The sequence below is a fragment of the Homalodisca vitripennis genome, chromosome 5 (genome assembly GCF_021130785.1).
Source record: "Homalodisca vitripennis isolate AUS2020 chromosome 5, UT_GWSS_2.1, whole genome shotgun sequence".
NCBI lineage: Eukaryota > Metazoa > Arthropoda > Insecta > Hemiptera > Cicadellidae > Homalodisca > Homalodisca vitripennis.
Genome location: NC_060211.1, coordinates 1,257,136 through 1,277,552, shown reverse-complemented (window position 1 = coordinate 1,277,552; position 20,417 = coordinate 1,257,136). Strand labels below are relative to the sequence as shown.

The window sequence follows — 20,417 nt, the reverse complement described above, 5'->3', positions numbered from 1 at the left end:
TTCAGCGCCCTCGATTACACATATTTCAGAGCATCCTTATCGCCTTGTTGTTACTCCATATGGTCAAATGCATTGTCCTTAACATATTCCATGAAACTCGCTTCTGTTCATATGTTTATGCATAACCACAAATCATTGTGGCTGCCAGAGTTGTCTTCCTTCTTTTTTATAATAATCGTTGTTAATTATTCTATAAGATATTTGTGTACGTTATGTCATAAATATTTTTTAAATATACTCTTACTCTAACTAGTATGACCCAATTGTGTTTTTTTATAATACGCTTTTCATTATCCTATAAGATATTTGTGTACGTCATGTCATAATTAATTTTTAAATATACTCGTACTCTAACTAAATTGTTCTAATTTTGTCTTTTTCATCAGTGCATACAATTGAAAGTATTATAAAATCTAGCTTAAACAATAAATCACTCTAAATGTGTGTGACCAAAAGAATATAACAGTAAAATATCCTGTAGACTAAACTTAAAACTTGGTACTGTAATACAGAAATCGAACCAATTACAGTTGAAAAGCAAGTTGATTTTTCATGTAGAAAATAAATTGTATTTCGAGTATTTATAAATGGAAAATAGTCTATCGTCTATTTTTTAACTTGATTGTCTTTTATATTATCAAAAGCCTTCAACACTGCCCTTTCTTGTGATCCATCATAATCTTATAAATCCATCTATAAAACTAATGATGGTCACAATTTGTTATTGCTTTTGTTATTAAAAATGTATAAGTAAAACTAATTAACGATTATTCAGTAGTAATGGAAAAGTATATGAAATTTGCAAAAAAATAAGTCAAATAAAACATTAAATAATACTTATGCATTACATATTATTATATACTTGTTTGTATATTTAAAGGTTTTTCAATATTTAAGTATAACATGCAAAGTTTTTAATGCCATTTGTATTCAATCGTGTTTCCCATGTCATAAAATGTCACCAGAGTTACTTGAAATTAAAGAAATTTCCAAGTGTCATCGTGCAGCAAAAAATAGCTGGTTTTAACGGTTTTGTTGAACAATAATGTTGTTATAAATACTTTTAAAATGTACATATCATTATTATTTGTTCTGTAAAGTTTATTATATAACTTATAATCTGCTTATAATTATTTTAATAAATTAACTTATTGTCTATGAACAGTTTTGAATTAGAAGTCAGCTTGTATAAAATGTCAAATTTTTAATGTTTGTGATGGTACAAAAATTAAAATAACAGTTGTAGAAATAATAATATATCCTAAAATATTAAAAACAATTAATTATGTACGAATATATATAATTAGGATTATTAGAATTAAATGATAATAATGATAGTAACAATAAGAATTGCTTCATTAGCGTATACAATTTAAGATCATGTAATTGAAATGAGATTAAATACGTAATTAAAGGCAAATTTCCCTACTCATTGACCTTATAAAAAATAAACTAACATATTTACATTCATAAATAAAAATAATTCCATTCATTTAAATTTTTACAAAGTTAAAAAATATATGAAATAAACCTTAGCTTAGAAAATAAGCAATATTAACTATCACTTTATAAATATTTCTACTACTGTTACCAGACACAATCAATTTTATTCACGTAACTTTACAATACCCCTATGCACCAAACCCCGCTGCCAACTACTATACCACTTGAGCCTCGAGCACCAAGGCCCTGACCCTGCCCCGAAGCAAGCGCGCTTATCGATGGCTCTGATGGCAGAAACTGTAAACTATTTACTAAAAATAGTTCTTCAATTCTTTGTCAAATGACTGGTGCAATGTGTATTTATTTAGAAGAGCGTGCAACAGGGTGAGTGAGTGATAGGTTTGAAGGTATTTTAATTTTAAGATAGATCGTTGTTTAAAGTAGTTAGGGCGTTATATGATCATAACGTCTGAGATCGAAAATTACTCTAATTCAAAAGTTCTGAGTACGCTGGAGTTTATTAGAAAGCTCCACAGTAATGTCATCAATGACTATGTAATAGTAGTTGAAGTGAGGCATTACAGGAGTCTTTACCAGCATTATTTTATCCAGCGGCAGATGTAAAGGAAAGGCAGCCCCTTGAGGTTGTGATCACTGACAAAGACTCTATTATACATCAAAGAAGTCTGTTCAGCCCGTCTCAAGTGTTTGTCAATAATGAGTCCTAGATATTTTTACTTTCTCAGAGCATTCTAGCTCCTGATCATTTGCTTAATTTAGGAGCCGTATTGAAGTCATTTTTACGAAAAACTTTTAAATTGCTTGTCGTAATACACTAAGTAATGCATTTTATGTTCAACAACTACTTATGAACTATTTGGTTATCCTCCTCCGTTGACTAATGGGTATAGTCTCGGCTCTAACTGAGAGATCACGGGTTATCCCTAACTCCTCATGCATGGATATGAATAAACAGTGTACTTTTGCAAATAAATAAACAGTATACTTTGCAAATAAACAAACAGTTTAATTTGTAAATAAATAAACAGTGTACTTGGAAGCCAGAATAGCTAAGCTGAGGTTTAATACACTGTTTGGTTGGAAAGCGTAAATTGTAAATCAAATGTTTCTGGTTAAATAAATAAAAAGTGTATTAAAGTGTAACTACTGTTTAGTAAAGGACTGGGAATTTTCATTTTTTAAATATAAACTAACTTGTATAGGGTATAAATATTATTTAAACATTAATAGAAAATATAATTATTGCTTTTGTAAAGAAATTAATGTTTTGAATGTATTTTTAGGGAATACTATTGAGTAACGAAATAATATTTACATTTATAAAATAATTTTATCATTTAACAATAAATATTTAACAATTATTAGAGTAATCTTTTAGAAATGTGGCTTTTTGACCATAAATTGTTTTAGGAACAAAAATATGTAAAAATTAAAATAATTTTACCTACTTCCACAAACACGCACGCAAATATCACACTCATGCACAAAGGAAATTTTTCCAAAACCACTACTAAAAGAAATTTCAAAACAAATATTTCCATTGAAAATCAAATCATGGCAATTAAATAATTTATCTAACTACGACATTCTTTCCATTACACTGTATGTGGGAGAAGGTATGCAATGTGTGAATAATCATTTCTCGTAAGTATTTTAATTTATTCCCCACAAACAAGTAAGTGTACAACAGTAATAATCTAAGACGAGAATATTCTTGGCATCCAATTCTTGGTAGTTTGAAACAGTGTCAAGTCTCAGTTTGTGTGGAGAACCTGTCACATCTCAGAACTCTCCATTACAGACTAGAAATCAATTACCCCTCCTCAGCCCCTGACATAGCTATTGGTCTCGTCATTGCTGTACAGTCACGTTTTCTTGATTAACTTGAATTAATTTACACATTTAGGGTTCAAATGCAATAAAATAAAGAAATATAAATGTTCCCAAAAATAAGTAATATTACGTTAATAAGCAATGCATGTTTTTCGTTCTAAAAGACAACATTTTTAGAAAATATGTTCCTGTACAAAATATGCATGGTATAAAATTAATTTCAAGTTAATTTTGCTATGAAGAACATACCATGTAAGTTAAATCTATTTATACCGAAACATTTACTGGGCTTTATTTATCAAAAGTTTTAATAAACATAATTATCATACTCGGTTATTCTCTTTACCTTTCTCAAAATAGTTTTAAATTATTTTACTCACATTTACTGGTATAGAAAAAACGCCAAGGAATTTTTAAAATCAGCAAAATTATTTCACATTAAAAAATACAATAACACGTAGTAATTCACATATCTTTGTGTGAATTTATTTCTCAATGTATTATTTGTATAAGTATTTTTCCGTTTCTATTTCCATCCCATCCATTTCATACAAAGAATAACTTCTGTATTTATATACACTTACCCTTTGGATTTATAGTGTATAACCTTTAAATTATTGTTTATTTATTATAAAATTACTGTTTCCTTTGGAAATAAGCTAAATAGATTCAACTGATGTGAAATCCAAACAAATAATATTTGTTTTTCATTATTTTCAATATCCAAAAAACATGTTTGACTATTGAAGTCTTTAAGTGTCTAAAGTTTCATTCAATCCTGTACTTCTTTCCATACATGAAATGAGACATCTCTTTTATAGAGGCAAAGTTCAAACTTAAAACCGTTTTCTTCCAAGTGGAAGAAAACTGTTTTAAGTTATTGGTAAGTACCCTCTATGCATAAGCAAATAGAATAAAATGTAATAATTGTAAAAAATCTCAAAATATGAACAAAAATAAACTAAATATGATTAATACCCTAGTAATTACTGTAAAACTAATATCCAATAAAAGTGTTCTTAAGCTAATAACAAAAAATCGCAAGATAACAACAAATTTAATCAAAAATGTAAATAAAGGAAATCTTTTCTTTAATATTGTGGAGCCACATTTTAAAAAACACATTGGACTGAATTCAAAACGCTTCATAAATATACTAATATTGGATAGTAAATTATTTATAGATAGAATAGAATAGTAATGCATGTCGCCAGCATAGAAATAATATTGGAATGGACAACAATGTCTCCAATGTCTGAATGGAGTGGATTCCGCAGTTCTTGAGCGATAGGATCGTAGAGAGAATTGCCGCAAGTCGGAAAGTTAGGGGGAGTGTCAGGCATCTCATGGTACTCCCCTACCTGCAGAACCATGGCCATGCCAAGTACCATATGGTTAGTGACATGACAGTGAAACAGCCAGAATCCTGTAACATGCCACGGATCCATCAGTGGGGTAACTACAGGTCTCAAACATATAATATTAGTTGGTCAGTACATGAGGTTAGTGACATAACAGTGTAACAACTAGAACCAAGTAACATGTCACTGCTCCATTAGTAGGAGAACTAAAGGTCTCATACATGTAATATTAGTTGGACAGTACATGATGTTAGTGCCATGACAGTGTAACAACTAGAACCAAGTAACATGTCACTGCTCCATTAGTAGGACAACTAGAGGTCTCATACATGTAATATTAGTTGGTCAGTACATGATGTTAGTGACATGACGGTGTAACAACTAGAACCAAGTAACATGTCACTGCTCCATTAGTAGGACAACTAGAGGTCTCATACATGTAATATTAGTTGGACAGTACATGATGTTAGTGACATGACAGTGTAACAACTAGAACCAAGTAACATGTCACTGCTCCATTAGTAGGACAACTAGAGGTCTCATACATGTAATATTAGTTGGTCAATACATGATGTTAGTGACATGACAGTGTAACAACTAGAACCAAGTAACATGTCACTGCTCCATTAGTAGGACAACTAGAGGTCTCATACATGTAATATTAGTTGGTCAGTACATGATGTTAGTGACATGACAGTGTAACAACTAGAACCAAGTAACATGTCACTGCTCCATTAGTAGGACAACTAGAGGTCTCATACATGTAATATTAGTTGGACAGTACATGATGTTAGTGCCATGAAACATGCCACGGTTCCATCAGTGGGACAACTAGAGGTCTCATACATGTAATATTAGTTGGTCAGTACATGATGTTAATGATATGACAGTGTAAACAACTACAACCAAGTAACATGTCACTGCTCCATTAGTAGGACAACTAGAGGTCTCATACATGTAATATTAGTTGGTCAGTACATGATGTTAGTGACATGACAGTGTAACAACTAGAACCAAGTAACATGTCACTGCTCCATTAGTAGAACAACTAGAGGTCTCATACATGTAATATTAGTTGGACAGTACATGATGTTAGTGCCATAAAACATGCCACGGTTCCATCAGTGGGACAACTAGAGGTCTCATACATGTAATATTAGTTGGTCAGTACATGATGTTAATGATATGACAGTGTAACAACTACAACCAAGTAACATGTCACTGCTCCATTAGTAGGACAACTAGAGGTCTCATACATGTAATATTAGTTGGTCAGTACATGATGTTAGTGACATGACAGTGTAACAACTAGAACCAAGTAACATGTCACTGCTCCATTAGTAGGACAACTAGAGGTCTCATACATGTAATATTAGTTGGTCAGTACATGATGTTAGTGACATGAAACATGCCACGGTTCCATCAGTGGGACAACTATAGGTCTAAAACATATAATATTAGTTGATATTGACATTAGGTTAGTGACATGAACGTGGAACAGGCTGAACCCTGTAATATTCCACGGTTTCATCAGTGGGACAACTACATGTCTCAAACGTTTAATATTAGTTGGTCAATACATGAGGTGAGTGACATGACAGTGGAACAGCTAGAACCCCTTAATATTCCGCGGTTCCATCAGTGGGACAACTACATGTCTCAAACATATAATTATGTTAGTCAATACATGATGTTAGTGACATGACAGTGGAACAGCCAGAACCCTGTAATATTCCACAGTTCCATCAGTGGGACAACTACATGTCTCAAACATATAATTATGTTAGTCAATACATGATGTTAGTGACTTGACAGTGGAACAGCCAGAACCCTGTAATATTCCACGGTTCCATCAGTGGGACAACTACATGTATCAAACATAATATAATTATGTTAGTCAATACATGATGTTAGTGACATGACAGTGGAACAGCCAGAACCCTGTAATATTCCACGGCTCCATAAGTGGGACAACTACATGTCTCAAACCTAATATAATTATGTTAGTCAATACATGATGTTAGTGACATGACAGTGGAACAGCCAGAACCCTGTAATATTCCACGGCTCCATAAGTGGGACAACTACATGTCTCAAACCTAATATAATTATGTTAGTCAATACATGATGTTAGTGACATGACATTGGAACAGCCAGAACCCTGTAATATTCCACGGCTCCATAAGTGGGACAACTACATGTCTCAAACATAATATAATTATGTTAGTCAATACATGATGTTAGTGACATGACAGTGGAGAACCCCGTAATATTGCACGGTTCCATCATGGGACATTGTTAGTCAATACATAATGTTAGTGACATGACAGTGGAACAGCCAGAACCCTGTAATATTCCACGGTTCCATCAGTGGGACAACTACATGTCTCAAACATATAATTATGTTAGTCAATACATAATGTTAGTGACATGACAGTGGAACAGCCAGAACCCTGTAATATTCCACGGTTCCATCAGTGGGACAACTACATGTCTCAAACATATAATTATGTTAGTCAATACATGATGTTAGTGACATGACAGTGGAACAGCCAGAACCCTGTAATATTCCACGGTTCCATCAGTGGGACAACTACATGTCTCAAACCTAATATAATTATGTTAGTCAATACATGATGTTAGTGACATGACATTGGAACAGCCAGAACCCTGTAATATTCCACGGCTTCCATAAGTGGGACAACTACATGTCTCAAACATAATATAATTATGTTAGTCAATACATGATGTTAGTGACATGACAGTGGAACAGCCAGAACCCCGTAATATTGCACGGTTCCATCAGTGGGACAACTACAAGTCTCTAACATATAATTATGTTAGTCAATACATAATGTTAGTGACATGACAGTGGAACAGCCAGAACCCTGTAATATTCCACGGTTCCATCAGTGGGACAACTACATGTCTCAAACATATAATTATGTTAGTCAATACATAATGTTAGTGACATGACATTGGAACAGCCAGAACCCTGTAATATTCCACGGTTCCATCAGTGGGACAACTACATGTCTCAAACATATAATTATGTTAGTCAATACATGATGTTAGTGACATGACAGTGGAACAGCCAGAACCCCGTAATATTGCACGGTTCCATCAGTGGGACAACTACAAGTCTCTAACATATAATTATGTTAGTCAATACATAATGTTAGTGACATGACAGTGGAACAGCCAGAACCCTGTAATATTCCACGGTTCCATCAGTGGGACAACTACATGTCTCAAACATATAATTATGTTAGTCAATACATAATGTTAGTGACATGACAGTGGAACAGCCAGAACCCTGTAATATTCCACGGTTCCATCAGTGGGACAACTACATGTCTCAAACATATAATTATGTTAGTCAATACATGATGTTAGTGACATGACAGTGGAACAGCCAGAACTCTGTAATATTCCACGGTTCCATCAGTGGGACAACTACATGTCTCAAACATAATATAATTATGTTAGTCAATACATGATGTTAGTGACATGACATTGGAACAGCCAGAACCCTGTAATATTCCACGGCTCCATAAGTGGGACAACTACATGTCTCAAACATAATATAATTATGTTAGTCAATACATGATGTTAGTGACATGACAGTGGAACAGCCAGAACCCCGTAATATTGCACGGTTCCATCAGTGGGACAACTACAAGTCTCTAACATATAATTATGTTAGTCAATACATAATGTTAGTGACATGACAGTGGAACAGCCAGAACCCTGTAATATTCCACGGTTCCATCAGTGGGACAACTACATGTCTCAAACATATAATTATGTTAGTCAATACATAATGTTAGTGACATGACAGTGGAACAGCCAGAACCCTGTAATATTCCACGGTTCCATCAGTGGGACAACTACATGTCTCAAACATATAATTATGTTAGTCAATACATGATGTTAGTGACATGACAGTGGAACAGCCAGAACCCTGTAATATTCCACGGTTCCATCAGTGGGACAACTACATGTCTCAAACATATAATTATGTTAGTCAATACATGATGTTAGTGACATGACAGTGGAACAGCCAGAACCCTGTAATATTCCACGGTTCCATCAGTTTGACAACTACATGTCTCAAACATATAATTATGTTAGTCAATACATGATGTTAGTGACATGACATTGGAACAGCCAGAACCCTGTAATATTCCACGGCTCCATCAGTGGGACAACTACATATCTCGATCCCCGTAAAATGTCATCTTTACTTAATTAGGACATGTAACCCAAATATAATAATTTGTTTATTAATTCTGGGATTGCAATTTTTTCGCGATGCAATTTCACCTTATTTAAGCAGGATTAATAAAAAAACTTTGAAAATTTTACCTAGCAAATGAGTAAATTACATATTATTTTTTTTTAGTGAATCAAACGGGGGTGTTACTCTCTAGCGTTTGTGTACTAAACTGACCATGACTTGTACATTTTTTATTTCTAATATCTTAGTACGTTATGTTATGTATAAAAGTTCAAATAATTGTAAATGTCACCTGGATTATTAGCCCTGAAGCGAAGGATAGTATATCCTGCATTAGGCACAGATATGGTATCCTTGGCAGGAGCGTTGATTAGTTTCTTCGGTATAAGGTGCCTTTCATTCAGATCCCTCACGTAATCCAGACTCACGTTATCCCCTATAGTTCCCATGGCAACTACATGGAATTTGTAGCCGTGCATGTGGATGGGATGATCCTGTTCTCTAAATACACCTGTAACCATCATATCTGATTGTTTTTCATCTCAATGCTTTGAATCACTTAACATTTTGTTTTGGTGTTCTGCTAGTACCTTTTAACTAGTTCTAGTTCGAACTAGTTCATTAAAAACAATAAGGACAATGTTTGTTAAATAAACTTATGTGTTAGTTATGCCAAGTTTTTAATTTTGGTTTCCTAGCATTTTAAGGACCATATGTTTAATTAAACTTATGTCCTGAAACATATGTCCTGGCTCACTTTTGGGACAGTCCGTAAATCAAAGTAAATTACTGTCTAATGAACCATAAGCTAATCCGTAAAATCAAACAGTAAATCTCGAATGTAAAATAACCGAATATGTAGCTGTTCAGGTTTGCTTCTAATATCTTAAGGGGGTTCGGCTCGTCCTATCCTTTCCATGTTAAAAAGCACAAACTTAGGAACACACACAACTCCAAAACCATTAGAGGTAATAAGCTAATTTTTTTATAATTTGATCCTTATCCTTATACCTAACATTTAAGTGATGGGTTTTTGAATTAAATGAAAATAATACATTTTTAATTTTAACCAAAAAAATGTTGAAAAAACATTCAAAATTAAAATTTATTTTTAATAAAAAATATATTGTAGCATAAATAATGAATATCCCATCATTCATATTGTTCATTGTAGTGTAAATAACAAAACAAAACCAAAATAAATGCAATAACTCAAGTAGTTCAGGAGAAAATTGTTCCTAAGTGTAAAAAATCTGTTTTTTTTGGAAAATCGCTAGTAAACATCATTTAACCACAGTGACATAAGTACCTTAGTGCATGCCTGGTCCATATGAAGGGTTGTCTGGATCTTCCTGCTCTTCATACATGTCCTCTAGTCTTTTCTTAGCAATCTCTCGCTGTTTCCGGCACTTTTTCTCGATTTCCAACATATCTTTCTCAGCGTTTTTAATCCGGGTCAAGTCAAAGTTCTTCATTGTGTTTATGCACATTGGGCCAGGGGAAATACCAAATTTACTCAGGATTTTACACTTTGTGATATTGCCATGATTGAAGGTAGCAATGGCTTCATAAATTCCCAAGTCAAGTGTGTTCTTCATCACAAAGGTTCTATATTATGCTGTTCAGGCTCTCGCAAGGATTTTGTGTTCTACCATGGAGGCACTTCCGCAACAAATGTTCTTGAGATAAATATCTAAAAAATGGGCTTTATCTCTGCCATAACTGTAGGAGGAAGGTGAGTGTGGTCACTATGTTTGTAGTCAGTACCCAAAGATTCAGATTTTCTAAATTTACACCATGTGTCAGTGTCTTTTGGGCACAAACCATGTGCTGGTTCTTGGTCAGTGCTTGCAAGATGAAAATAGGTAACACAAATAGCTCTTTTCATATTTACTAAACTATTTGTGTTTATTAGAATGGCCAGACCATAGTAAGTCTGAATCTCATCAATAATAACTTTAGTCAAACGACCACGACCGCCAATTTTTTTACCGTCTGAAAGTTTGGTGTTTCCTTGTTTTTCTTTTAACTTCCTAAGACGAGTGCCCACTCTTTTTCTAACTGAACTGAAGGTAACCAGTGTTGCCAACAGCAAAAACAAACAATATAACCTAAAATAGTAGGTGTGTATTATATAAAGTGTGTTCAAGAGCACAATCAAGGTTGCTAACCAACGGTACCAGTAAAAAATGCACACAAACTAAAATATCAATAAAACCACTAATACTCATCCTATTTAAATGAAATTTTGTGTTAAATTAAAGGTAAAGAGTTGTAGAAAACAATTCACAAATAAAAAAAAAGTTTAATTTTTTTTGCTAAATTTGAGCCGAACCCCCTTAAGCTGTTTAATGAATATTCAAAAAATAATGTAAGTAAATTTCAAAATCTTAATGAAAAGCTTTGATTTCGAATGAACGATTATTAAAAATATATGAAAAATGTTTTAAATCAAATGAAAAATCGTTAAAAATCTAAATAAGTGAATGGAAAATCAATATTTTTAAGACGAAATTCATCTATGATTTTCAACTCATCTGTAAATTAAAAGCATTTTTGTTGAAATTTCATTATTTGGATAGTAAAAGTAAAGACATTTGGAGAAATTTTCTTTAAATTTACTCAAAAAGGAAACAATTTTAATTTTATGTACAACACTTTTTTGTAAATCAACAGAAACTCAAAAGAAATGTGCAAAGTGTCCAGAATTTAAAGATTTTTATGTATTTTATAAATATAAGAATAGAAAAGACGTATTAGAGTATATTTGTAAAGATTATCATAATAAATATGAAAGAGAATTATACGAAAAAATGGAAAAAATTTGCTTAGGAAGATAAAGAATATACCCATTGTAAAGAAATCAAGAATATTTCTAAATTTCACAATTGGCATTATAGTAAAGATAAAAATCAAGCATATTGTAAAGAATGTATGAGAGAAATGTTTTATAAACCATTTCATTGCGCATATGGGAGAGATATCCATATGTATTATTGCTTGGAAAAGCATTTAAAAACAAAGTATTGTAATTCAAGAGTTTTATCAAATTTATCATAAAAATAAATAAATTTACATTTTTAATTCGCGGGTTCTTTTCATGATCTTAGAAAATAATAAAATTCATGTAAACATTACAGATATTAATCTGTGTTATTTCATTCTATCTTCTACTTGTTCGTTTTAATTTCTGTGTCTATCTATATTCTTCAAATTTACTAATAACTAATTTTGTAACCCACTTTTGAAAAATGATTGCCTCGTCCTTTTAGATTTCAAAATTAAAGCATATAAACCAGATTCATTGATAAAAATTGTCTTTTCTTGAAAGTTTGAAGGGAGTCGCAAATCGCGAATTCCTTTGTAAATGTTTTTTTCTGTATTTTTCTTTCACGTGTTCAATAATAGCTTGTATCGTATTTTTTAATTGTAAAATATCTGCAACATCTTTTGCTTTAAACCATAAATCATTATTATTCTCAATAATTATGAGAATATTTTTATCATTAAATGTTCATTAAATATTGTTTATATTTATGATCGACTGCATTTAAAACAATATATTTTAAATCATTCTGAACACTTATTAAACAAATAATCAGATATATTATTGTTTTTATAATTAAATTGATCATATAACGAATCATTACTTCTCTTCATTACTCAGGAAATAATTTTCTTCATCGTGATCATAATTTATTATACATCAATATTTGAAAGAATATATTTCAGATTTATTAATGAAACAGTGATTCTTCGATATTTTCTACGGGGTCCTAATATATGATATTTTTTTATCTGATATTATTTATCAAATCACAATAATAATTTCTCCATCTCTGAGTATAATACTTATATGAAGTAATTATTCTAGTGTTACTCATTATTATAATTGAAGTGTAAATATATTCTCTAATTCATTGGGGTGATAATAATTATTCCAATAATTACTCATGATTGATCCAATATTAGAAAAGAATGATTTCCTGATTAATGAAGAATTAACTAATAAAGACCTGACTCATGAATGAAAATAGTGTGTTTTTGAATATTTTCACGGCAGGGAATTTAGGCATTCGAATGTTAATTTATCATCATTATCGACCCATCTTGATATGTAGTTACAGATTTTGTGTGGGTAAAAAATCGATCCTCTTGTAATTTTCAAGATTCTTTTTTAAATCTCAAATAAACAGTTGTTACACTGTCATTTGTTAACAAATTTTCTTCAGAGTCTTGAACACTTAGAACAATTTTTATAATTCTTTTAATATTTTTCTAATTGGAGTATAATCGATTTCATTTGTGTTTTCGCTAATTTTTATCCAAATGCAACGTTTGGAAAGAAAATGTACAAAATTTCAGATTCTTTGTATGCAACTTCGGAATGATTTTCTAAACTTGGTTCAACAAGATTGCAGTGTACTTCAATTACATCGAACGGTCCAAATTTTGCAGCTTTATTTCCTAAATATGTTCGATTTGGTTCAGTTCTTACCTGTTCAAACCTTAATAATTCAAATATTACTGACGATAAAACAATTCTAACATGTAATGTTATTTGAATTTTTTTAAGACGGTTTACATTTAAAATTTTTTTGACATTTTGAATGTTTTCAGTTAATTTTAAAGATACTTTTTTATTCGATAAAATGTGTAATATCCTTTATTAAAACCATAATATTTTGTTAAGTTTTTCACTAAATCCTATATCATAATGAAATTTTTCACTAATATTCATCACAAAATTATCAGAATAAAAGCCTCTTAAACCAATAAAATAATTCGATTACTCATCCAAATGAATAGGATGTTCTAAGTATAAAACTAATTTAGTTTTCTGGAGTTAACTTAAACAGTTTCATTTTTTTCTATTTAAATAAAGAAATTTTTAAAACAAAAATATCATATAAAACTACAAACATTTGAACAATACACGAAAGATCAACCAATCAGATTGTTAATTTTTTGCTTAAGTGGAAGAATTGTTATTGAATTTCATCTACAATAGGTTAATTCCTTATTCATATTTGTATGTTTTTATTAAATCTTACGAACAAGACGCATACAAAAAATTATAAGAAAGATTTGAAAATATTGAGAAAACTTAAGCAAAAAGATATTATATTTTTATAATGCTTCTGAGGATATAGTTTCATTAAGCGAACGTAAACCATATTCTTTAATCGTTTTAGATTTTGTATTTATAAAATCAAGATTTAATTAAAGCTTATTTCGTAATTTCTCGTCATAAAAATATATGTTGTATTTATCTTTCTCAATGTTTCTAGAAAGATTACGAACAAGTTATAAGAAATAATTTGAATGTGTTGTGTATTTTTAAGCAAGATGATCACTATACTAAAAAGATTTTCAATAGTTTTGTTAGCTCTGATATGTGTTTTGATCAATGTAATGAGATATGTGATAAAATTTGGAAAGAGGATTATGGAGTTTTAACTGTTGTACCGTTTGACTGGCACATGAGGGGTTAGCTTTGAAATTAAAAATAAACTTTTGTGTAGGTTTAAAAATAAAAGTAAATCTTCTGAAATAAATAAAGTTCAAACTAAAATAAAACTTCTTAAAAATAATAACTGGAATTAAAATTAAAATAAAAACTTCTTGATGGATATAGTGGATTAAATTCAAACTTGTAATATATTCTTCACTTCCAATATGTACAAAGTTCTTACAGCTTGTCTTTTATTCAATTTTCAAAATTCAAACATTCACACTCTAATCTGATCTGGCAATTATTCACTTTAATTTATCTTCAAAATTCAATTTTTATTTTGTTACTAATTTTCTGTACTTTACTTTACAAAATTGTTCTTCAGTATTAGAGATTTAATAAATCAAAAAAATAATATTGCTGAAAGCATCTGTAACAACCACAAAACTCTTTTAGTATTTTTACATAAAATATTATATACATGTGCTCACTGCACCAACAAATTTTATATTGCACAGATCAAAAGGACAAGTTCCTAAATTCCCATTAAATTTAATTTGTACAATATCTCTTTCTCAAAATTCCAAAATAACTAAGAATGCATATTGACTGGATTCTAGTTAAAAAGTTCACTTACCCGCAGGTTCGATGACAATTAGCAAAAGATTTATTCTAAGCACTATTTAATCTACTCGTTACAATCACTTCCGATTAACTGAGACGGAGGTACGGCACGTATACCTCACCCCACCTCTCAATTTCGTTATCAGACACTGCCATCTGCGATGCGCGCCTCGCCGATAGCATCCTCTATTGTACAGTCCAGCCTTTATCATTCATCTGGGCCTACTCCTTCCACCGGTAATCCAGTTACCCCAGAATTATTATTTATTACAATCGGTACACTGTTAATCTAACTTTGAAGCCTAACAATGGTAAATATTTTAATACATTTTCTAGCGTATAAACGAGTGATAATCTCGATGGTTTTACGTTTTAAATCTTTTATAAATAAATGGCTAACATAACTTCGGAAGAAGCAAACACACTTGATCAAATTCAAAAGAAATTATTCAAAGAATTTAAAGAACCGAGCAGAACTGATAAAAAAGAACAAGAAATTACTAAAAAAATTAATCAACATGTACTTCTGCAATTAAAAATGTTGAGAGCAATATTTAAAATGTTTTAAATCAAAATATGATGGATGTAGTTTCATGTGTACGACAATTTGCTGATCCTGACAAATTTCTATTCCAGAATCTGAAGTAGAAGAATTTGAATTGCCAAAATTACGATATGCAACACCATTATACCCAGAATCATTGAAGAATCTACAATAGTTGAACCAATAAGTTCTATAACAATGGATATAATATTTGGTCCAATTGGTAGAAAGTTTCTTCCTAGAGCAAAGGATGATAAATTTAGTTTGTATAGGGATGGAAAAAAGTAAAGTTATATGATTGTAAATTAGCCCGTGAATTTCGAACACAATGAGATAATTATTAATGAAAAAGTATATGAAGATAATCAAGGATTGTGGAGATTATTAACAAATAATGATGTACCAAAAGACAATTTAATTTATATTCTGAAGAAGATTTAAAAAATTATACTGAAATTTTATGGAAATCTAACTCAATTTATAAAAATAATGATCCTTCAACTAAAAAACCTAAATCAAGTAAAAGTAAAAAATATATGAATTTAATTAAACGAATTTGGAAAAATAAAGATCAAATTGAATAGTCTGGTGGAATAAAATACAGTGATAATAAGATTGAATACAGATATATCGATGATTTGACAAAAGTTGATTGAATTAATAATTATATTTATGCTCACGAAAAGGCTTGAAATAAAAATTTTTTGAATGGAAATAAAGAAATTAAAGATTTTATTTCGAACAAACTTGAACAAACTAGATGAAATGATTGAAAAACCCGATGAAATTAAGTATTTTAAACGAATTTTGCCTCAAATAAGTTCTCCAATTTTGACTGAAGGCAGTTTACTTTTAAATTATTTTATCAACAATTTACTCTTTTGAATTACATGTACCAGGCTCCTGGGACAAAACTTGAAAAACGAATGAAAAGAGGAGATCCTGGTATAAATAAATTATGAAAAGCTGCAATGGAACACGTTATTATATACAAAACATATAGATACAAATTCTAGGCACATTGCATATAAATATTTGTAAGATGATCAAACGATAATAGTTTAAGTGAAAGATTTCTTGCACTTCCAACAGCTGAAGCAATGTTTTTGAAGAGAAAATTAGGAATGGGCATCGAAGAGAATTTGAAGTTTTAACTATACAAATGGGGACGAAAGTTAGATTTAACCAAAAATCAGAAATATAAAATAAAATTCGCTTTGAAGAAGAAAATAGCTGTTATTATTCAATTTAAAATAAATCAATTAAAAAATGGAAACGATGAGATATTTTCAACAAATAGACAATACAATAAACTCGAAGATACAAGAAAAATAATAAAGGAATCAGAATAGAATTCTCATATAAACAGTTTTAAGAACTTAGAAATTGCGGACTATTGAAACATTTATTATATTTTGGAGAAGGTGTTCCAATTGTTAAAAATGTTGTTCCATATGTTAGAAAAGCTCCTCCAATTGTAAAAAAGATGTGATTCCTATAGTTAGAAATATTTTAAATTGGTTAGATATAAAGTCAGATGTTACAGGTTTTCGATTAGATGAAAGAACTTTGAATTATATTAAATAAAACATTAAAAAAATGAAGTTAAGGAAATTAAATTAAACATCAACTTTCGGAGAATTAAAAAAAACTGTAAGAAGTTTAAATATTTAAGAGTAGTTTTCATGCGAGATACTTTACCTGAAAAGTTTAAGAAATTTAAAATGGAATTATGAATTTAGACTCGATCGATGGAAGTGGAACGCATTGGATTTGCTATGATAAAAATGACAAAAATGCATTTTTTTTATTCATATGGAAGAATTGCGGACAAACCACCAATAGAATTAAATATTTGAAAAAATCAAGCATTTATTATAACGATTCTCAAATTCAAGACTGTAAATATCCACCAATCTGTGGACATTTATGTGTTTTTGAACGAATTGACTGATGGTAATGATGTTAAAGAAGTTGTCAAAAAACTATTACTTAATAAATATGGGTTTACAAAATCCGTTTGGTGTTATTGTAAAAGAGCAATTAGATAATCATATAAAAATGTTTGATGAACTAAACAAAATATATGAGAATCATAAAGAACGTGTAAATGATTTAACAACAGAAGTCTATGAAAAGTTAGAAGCTATAAATAAAAGATCTAAAGGCAATTGTGATGAAATTAATGGAAAAATAACACAATTTATAGATACTGTAAATATAAATGGTAATGTGAACAAATTATATAAAATATTATGCAAAAAATAATGGATTTAAAAGAATTTCTGAGAAATATCCTAAATGTAATACTAAAAAGAGCCATTTTACAAAAGCTTCATTAAAAATCTTTTCTTACTAAATAGAGATGGCTGGACATTAAAGTGCTTTCGATCTTTTTATAATGCAACATGAAAGAGATTTAAAAAAGAAACATTGGGATGACATTTCTGCAAAATAATAATCATCTGAAGATATGATGAGATTGTACATTAATAAATCAAATTGGTTTAACATTGCAAAAAATCTAAATTTCTCTTTAGAATTTATTAGAAGTAAATATTCATTTTCAATTGAAAGAACATATGTCTGTTATTTGTCGTTATCAAAATTTGAGTCCGGATTTGTTGGAAAATTAAAGATTCAAGTTGATTGGAATAATATTATAGACCTTGGAGATTATCTATTAGATGCTTCCTATATTGTTTAATTATTTATAGGAATATTTTTATTTTTATTAAGAGAATTGTGAATTTATAATATAAGTGAATTGAAAGAATTGTGATCCTTCCGGCAGGGCTGAATTTCTTGTTGATTCGGGTTCGAGGAATGCCTAGAAGCTTCCTTTTGTCTCTAGGTATTGGCCATAAGATACAGGTCTGGGTTGGATAGGTGCCATCCAGTTCAGACATTGTGTTTGCTCAATTTTGATTGGCCAATGTTAGGTTGATCATATGGTGGGAGGAACTTCTAGATCCTTCCGGTGGATTCAAGTGGGTTTTCAGAGGAGTCTTTGCTGTGTGCTCAGAGAGAGAAGTTCGTGTAGAAGTGATTAGCCTACTCTTGCCGTGTAGATATTTCGGTAGGAAGGTTGAGTTTTAAGATTAAAATTCTTTTCAAAATTTAAAGTTTGTATTTTCAATTAATTAATCTATAACAGTTATTTTTGTTGGAGAAGTCTTCTGGGAATGTGTGAGGTACTGTGAAAAGTTAGAATTTAACATTTCAATATAAAATTGCTTGATGATATTTTCCTGTTCAAGAGGTTAAATCAGGAATAGCCTACTGATAAAGAAAATTTATTTTATTTTCTGAGTTTATATATATATATATATATATATATATATATATATATATATTACAAGCTCCTAAATTTAATATTCAAAGCTAAGCAGATTATTCTGGATAATTCGATAACCTTGTAAATTGGAAATTTACTGGAAATAAGTACTTTGTAATTGATACAACTTTGAGTTTAACTGGTTGGACATTTTCTTTGTTCCTATATTAATTATTAATATTACCTTAATTTGTTTAATTTTTATTTTGAGAAGAAGTCTTATTTTATTATTTGTTTCATGTTATATTTGAAGAAGATTATTTTATTTTGAAATTGAATGAAGATTTTTATTTTGAGTTTGTGTTGAAAATATTAGCACTGAGAACTTGAAGGACACAATTATTGAAAGATTTGATTGATTGTTAATTTTAAGGCTGGACATGTGAACATTTGATGGCTTATAGATACGAAATAGTGAGAATAAGTTAAAAGTAAAAAAGATAGCTTGGCGTTGGTCAATTATTGGTGTTGGTTTTTATTAAAATTTCTGTTAATTTATACTGAGTTTAATTATTCCATTCCATTGGAACTTGTGCATTGTTAAAATAAAGGGCTATTAGTTTACAGCCCAATTGATCGCTCTTATATTAAATCAAAAAAGTTGTAATTGGTTTATAGAAGATAACCTTCCTATAGACACGTTACATTATCCTATGCAAATTTTATTGAAATATGTAGATAAAATTGCAAAATTTAAAGAATAAAATCCTGAATATGATGAAGTTGATCAATAATTTATTAAAATCTTTATAAAAACTTGGTTATGAATCAACTATGAAATTTAGAAAATTTGTAGCAGTTGGCTATTGTAGCGTTTTTAAAGCTACATTGGCTAATGTTTTAATTAAAACTTAAATTAAATGAAAATTTTGGGAAAGAAATATTGGGATTTAATTTTAAATTAGATTGTGAGAAGTTGGGATAAAAACGAATATGTAATCCTTTGGCCAGTTAGTACTGGTAAATTTAAAATTATTAGGAAGGCGGTTCTCTACCTTGAATTTATCAGAACTTGTCTTGTTCTGCAGTAGATTTGGCAAGGCTATTGTTCTCCTAGTTGGATACACCTGGGCCAATGAGAAAACACCGCGGATGTCCAACAGAATTGGTGAGAAGGGAGAGTATAATAACCGCCAGCTCGTAATTTTCGCCCTTCTTTTGGTAGGCCTAATTTTCGTGAATTAAGTTGATTACAGTGCGCCGTGTTTCTAATTTTTTTCCGCGAGGGATTTTGAGGTATGCACCAAATTTATTGTACGTTATATTGAAATAGTCTGCCAGATCTGATATTAATGTTGTTGTTTTTCTTTTTCATAGGAAAAATTAAATAAATTCATATAAACTACAGAGCTATCTGAATAACTGATTCTCGATGAACAATAGAGTACAATAGAATCATACAAGTTACATTTGTTTTAAACTTGCAAGAAAATTGAAGTAAAATTGAACTTTGTTAATATCTTTAATTGAAATTTATAAATTTAGTAATTTATTAATATTTAACTGGAACTGTTTTATTATGGATTATTACTTGGTAATTAATTGAAAATTATTAATTG

At 30.2% G+C, this 20,417-nt stretch overlaps 1 protein-coding gene across 1 annotated transcript in view; it reads right to left on the bottom strand.

Annotated features, from left to right (window-relative positions):
- Positions 1-3,102: 3,102 nt before the first annotated feature.
- Positions 3,103-20,417, bottom strand: part of LOC124361718 (laccase-6-like) — a 59,550-nt gene continuing 42,235 nt past the window's right edge. Inside the window, exons 11-12 of the mRNA XM_046815644.1 lie at positions 9,191-9,409; positions 3,103-4,723 (exon numbers count right to left, since the gene is read on the bottom strand). Coding sequence (XP_046671600.1) covers positions 4,476-4,723; positions 9,191-9,409 — 467 coding nt within the window. The 3' untranslated portion in view covers positions 3,103-4,475. The remainder of the gene's footprint in view (positions 4,724-9,190; positions 9,410-20,417) is intronic.